The sequence below is a fragment of the Gracilinanus agilis genome, chromosome 4 (assembly GCF_016433145.1).
Source record: "Gracilinanus agilis isolate LMUSP501 chromosome 4, AgileGrace, whole genome shotgun sequence".
Lineage (NCBI taxonomy): Eukaryota > Metazoa > Chordata > Mammalia > Didelphimorphia > Didelphidae > Gracilinanus > Gracilinanus agilis.
Window position 1 is genome coordinate 286530365 of NC_058133.1, and position 5442 is coordinate 286535806.

General features: G+C 38.3%; 1 protein-coding gene across 1 annotated transcript in view; it reads left to right on the top strand.

Moving 5' to 3' along the window:
• TFAP2B (transcription factor AP-2 beta) overlaps window positions 1-4978 on the top strand; it is a 32444-nt gene extending 27466 nt beyond the window's left edge. The window contains exons 5-6 of the mRNA XM_044675343.1: window positions 960-1006; window positions 3510-4978. Coding sequence (XP_044531278.1) covers window positions 960-1006; window positions 3510-3877 — 415 coding nt within the window. The 3' untranslated portion in view covers window positions 3878-4978. The remainder of the gene's footprint in view (window positions 1-959; window positions 1007-3509) is intronic.
• Window positions 4979-5442: the final 464 nt, after the last annotated feature.

Below are 5442 nucleotides of genomic sequence, written 5' to 3' on the forward strand. Positions count from 1 at the left end.
TTCCTTCCTTCCTTCCTTCCTTCCTTCCTTCCTTCCTTCCTTCTTTTCCTCTCTGACTGTATAGATATGTACAAGATACTTATGCTCTTTGAGACTGGTGGTAATGATAAGACCATGTGTCAAGAGCTAGAAGAGACCTCAGTTTTCATTTAGCTTAGCCTTCTCATTTGACAGATGCAGAAACTGAGGTCCTAAGTACATAAGTGACTTGATCAGTGTTACATAATTCAAAACAGAGCCAAAATTCAAACCCATATCTAGGACTCTTTCCAGAGAATATCTATAATAACTACTTCAACAGATTTTTGTGAAAAAATGAGATAATTTCTAGAAAGTTTTTCAAACTTTTCAGCACTATACAAATGCCATTAAAAAAAAAACTTTATTCTTTCCCTCTCTCAACCTTTCTTTCCTTCCTCTCCTTCTTTCCTTATTTATCTCCCCTCTCATTTCCTTCCTTCCTTTGTTCCTTCCTTCCTAATCTCTCTTCCTCTTCAACATATATCTCTGTGTTGAGTGCATGTGTAAGACTGAATTTAAGTACTGTGAATTTATCTCCAGCATCTCTGGCATTTTAAGAAAAACTGAATCTAGGCTTGCTTTGTGTCCCTGTTGTTCCTCAGGTTTCTATATTTGAATTTCTTTATGTCTTTTTATCTGATTGTCTATAACATATTGTAAAATACAAGTAAACATGTATGGATACATGCATGATATGAGTATGATATACATGTATAACTACACACACATATATAATTACTATGTTTCCAATGTTACTGTTTGTCATCTTCCACAGACTTATAAAATTTACTACAACTCCAGAGGGGAAAATAGTAAATCTATTGCTAAATTTAGGTCTATAGCTCATTTGAACTTTTACAGTGGGTTTTCTATTTATTTGATTTACTCCTGTCTTTGGCTTCTGTGTCATATTGTTTGGTGTTTTATGGTCGGCTTAGGCCTTCAGTGGTGCAGCTCTGCATGTTCTCGCACGTTTATCTTGCAGGCACGGCCCAAACAGTGATCATTTATTTAGTGCTCTAGGACGCGGTTTGCTCCGTTGACAGCGTAATTTAAAGAAATATATGGAAGGCTGAAAAATCATTTGCTCAAATTTGTCCAGATGTTTTCTAGACGTGATTTGAATTTGATTGCCCCTTTCCGCAGGGTCAAAAGATATTAATGTCCCAGAACTTTAATTGCTTACAGACCCTGGTTTGGGCTTTGAAGATTTAAAATGTTTGACTCTTTACCATTTGTTCCCCCAAATTCAAAGTTTCCTTTTTGGCACTTTGGTAATGAAAAAGAACTCAAGGAAAGACTGTAACCATTACCCCTTCAAAGCTTGTCGGGGATTTGCCACAACTTTGGGCCAATCACCTATGAAACTGTAGACATCTATCTCATTTTCTTTATCAAATTGCTCTTCCTCTGATTCAATGGGGGAAGGGACTTCTCTTTTTATGGAATCCTAAGACAGTGGACCTCATGGATTTGATGCTTTGTAGAGAAGGGAAAAGGTCCTGGGAGATGAGAAAAGGGATCAACACTGAAAAGGGAAATAGGTGCCAAGAAATTATGAAATAAGTAAATTATTTTTCTAAAGTAATGATGATTTTTAATGGCTTCATTTGAGACAGAGTAGGGGTCTAGGGCTCCTCCAAAATCTTCTCTCTCTTTCTCTCTCTCTTTTATCTTTGCCCTGGCAAAGTCAGGGAAATCAAACCGGAAGGGGCTGCCTTGATTTCAATTTTTTTTTTTGCAGCTTAGACATCCTAATGACCTTTCTGACCGTGTGTGTGTGTGTGTGTGTGTGTGTGTGTGTGTGTGTGTGTGTGTGTGTGTGTTGTATCTTAGATTTAAAACTGAGCCTATTTCTTACTCATGGCTATGGAAGAAAAGGTCTCTGAAAATTGGGACAAATGGAAGGAGAAAAGGGAAGAGAAAGAGGTGTTAATTTATTTTCCCTTTCTTCAAAGTAAGGGGAAAATGCCCCAAAGGCAAGCACTTTTTCCTGGTCAACCACCCTGAAGGGACAAGTGTATGGTAGAAATGTTTTATAGGCAAAAGCCACATTGCATTATAACTCCCCTTTTTCTGGAATCTGCTCTTGGTCTCTCTTTCCTGCCCAATTAATTTAAATCTATAAAGTCTGCTAAGATTTGAGGCTCTGATACATATGATAGGCCTCTCTATCAGGAGTTTTTACTGTTCGATGGGATATTTCCCATTAATATATTTCCAAAAAGGCAAGGCATTTGTTTCTCCTGAAGAGATGGCATCTCTGGAATTCTGTGCCCCTGCCCAACCAATCAAAACAAAAAAGTTTTTTTTTTAAACCTTCAGGGCATAGTATAAGATGTACTTCTTTTTTAGTCTGACATGGGACCTCGTGGATATGGGCTGTTGCTTCATTTTTTTTCCTGTTATAGGAACTAAAACCAAAGCAATCCATAAATAGCTGTGCACATAATAATTCCATGCTGGATGTTTTCTCCTAATCATAAATATTTTGAGTGTTATTCATTTTTTTATATCCTAATTGTTCTTCTAACTTTCTAGTGTTCAGGTTTTGAACAATTGATATCATCTCATATTTTCTTATGAAGACTCATTAGTACCTAAACAATATACAAGATCTTTTAAAAAATTAATACCTTCCCCTTTCCCACCTTCTTTAAATAAACTTTTTAAAAAATGGAATCAGCATTCCTCACTGCTCTCCTGGCACAAACAGTGACTGGCCTGGGGCAAGCCAGAGCCTTCATAATTTGTAGAGTTGCAGTAAGTGATATTATGCCTCAGTCAAACTTGTGAATGAATGGCTAAGTACTTAAGGGTCATTTGCCTTTGATGAAAAGGTGGTTAGAGAGGAAAGAAAGCTTGGGGGAAGTGGCCTTGGAAAGAGAGGAGTCAGGAAGGAACTCAAAGGATTATCACTTTTGAGGTACAATGGGATAGAGTGCTTGGATTTGGAAAAAGAGGAGCAAATTGTGATTCATTTCTGCTGCTTAGTTTCTGTATGACCCTGAACTTATCACTTAACCTTTTCCAGCCTCAGTTTCCTCATCTGTAAAATGAAGTGCTTGAATTAGATGTTCTTAAAAGTTGTTTCCAGTTATAAGTCTCTGTGTGTTCTATATTTTAAAATAATCTTGAAAATAGTCTCAGGGTGATATGCAACTGTGCAGAGGTAGAACTCATAGGGTCAAGGAAAAAAGAAAAACAAAAACCACAGGGAGAACTCATGAAAGAAAAGTTACACTTAGGGTTGAAATGATCTCCCTTCCAGCAGGGAATTTCCTCTCTCTTTTTCAACCCTCACTGCTTAGGACCAGAGACAACTGGAAAGGGAAGGAATATAATCACCCAAGTTGCCTTTCTCATAGCTCAAAGTATCTCTAGGTTTGCTTGATTTTTCTTTTTCTTTTTCTTTTTTTTTTTCTTTTTCTTTTCTTTTCTTTTTTTTTTTTTTTTTTTTTTTTTTTTTTTTTTTTGCTGACAGTGAGGAGGAGGGGAGGAAAACGTTAATGGAAAGTGTCATTTTTGCTGTTGTTCTTGTTCCTCCTCATGTAGGCAACTGTGCAAAGAATTTACAGACCTGCTCGCCCAGGACAGGACACCTATTGGAAACAGTAGGCCCAGCCCCATTTTGGAACCCGGGATTCAGAGCTGCTTGACCCACTTCAGCCTCATCACCCACGGCTTTGGGGCTCCAGCTATCTGTGCTGCCCTCACAGCCCTGCAGAACTACCTGACAGAGGCTCTCAAAGGCATGGACAAGATGTTTTTGAACAACAGCACCACTAACAGGCACACATCTGGGGAAGGACCAGGTAGTAAAACTGGAGACAAGGAGGAAAAACACAGAAAATGAATTTTTTTTAAAGGAAAAGGGAAAATCTTTTAAATAAAAAAAAAAAAGAAAAAAGAAACATTTCAATTTTAGCTTTAAAATATTGGATTGGCTTTGGAAGAATTATATTAGGTAGAGCACACACAAACAAAAGTTAACAAAAAGAAAAAGAAAGAAAAATAACTTTTTAAAAATCAAAGGCGCACAACGGAGCAACAATACTGGTTCTCGGTGTCTATTCAAGATACACTTGGAGACAACCTCCCGGATTTTCCACTTCGGTTCTTTCGATCTTAGTAAAGCTGATAATAAAAGAAAACCCTGATTTTTTTTTCTTTGGAAAAATAAACATAAGACAAAAAATGAGAAAACAGTAACTTATTGGAAGAAAATCGGATAAACATTGGTGGTGTCAGTGCTTTGAAATCTGGTTGGCTGAGACGCACGAACTGTTTTTTTTTTTCCTTTCTCCTCCCTTCGAACTTTCCCCTTCCCTCATTCCCAAACCACTCTCTCTTCTTTTCCCTCCCTTCTTCTCTAGCTCCATTTCGAAAATCTCCCGGGATGAAATGATTGTATCTGGGCCTTAGGCATTGTGTTTAAAACTTTTCATTTCACTTGACGTTTCGTTTTTAAATCACTGGTACCATTTTTCCTCCCCTAGCTTTGATGGTTAGAGTTGGCGAAGAATAGGGGAGATGTAAATTGTCTGGGTTGGGAGGGGGAAGGCTATCAGCGCTAGCGGAGGTTGCTGCGATCTTTGGCAGAGACTAGGGAGAGAGCCTGGGAATCTGGAAAATAAGGACGAATCTGATGTATTAGTCATCTGTTTCAGCTTCCTCATTTCCTTAAAGAAGTGTTTCTATTCCTCAGCAATGCCAGCGTCTGCACAAGAATCTTTCATTTGTTCTAGTATCTGTGTGAGGTACCGTTTTTCAGAATTGTAGTAAAAGAAAAACAAAAACAAAAACAAAAATACGAATAAGTTAATTAGTATGTATTCCTTCGGAGGGGTATGTACCATTTCATTCTCTTCTGTTTTCCAAAGCTGTGCCCGCATGGTTTATGAGCTTCTTCAAAGAGGACTTGGGCTTTCTACACAATCTATAAGGTACAGAGACAAGCAAAGTTCTGATACTTTTTTAATCAAAGCCGGTGTTTCAGGATTCTGCAGGTGCACTTCTTTAAAGAAGCTCAAAGAGAATAATTTAGGAAGCACCCGATATCGATGTGGAAACAGCTGTCAAAATGGTTGTTGCTAACAGTGACCTGAGCTCTGGGATTCTATGCAGAGACCAAATTAAAGGAGGGGAAAAAGGGGAGGGCCTACAGGAAATTGGGGGAAGGCGAGGAGGGGACGGGAGCCCAGTATTCTTGGCATAATCTCCCTTTTAGTAGATTCCATTTCTCTAGAGGAAATTATTGAGATGGTCTGGGATTCTTGTTCTTCCATGAAAAGCAGCAGGAGGGGGGAAGCAGGCACCAGCGTCTCTGCATTACTTGCTATATTACAGGATGCTTTATGAATGAGGGTTTATTTTTTTCTAGGCATGCACTTGTTTTTGGCATATAGATGGTAAAATAAT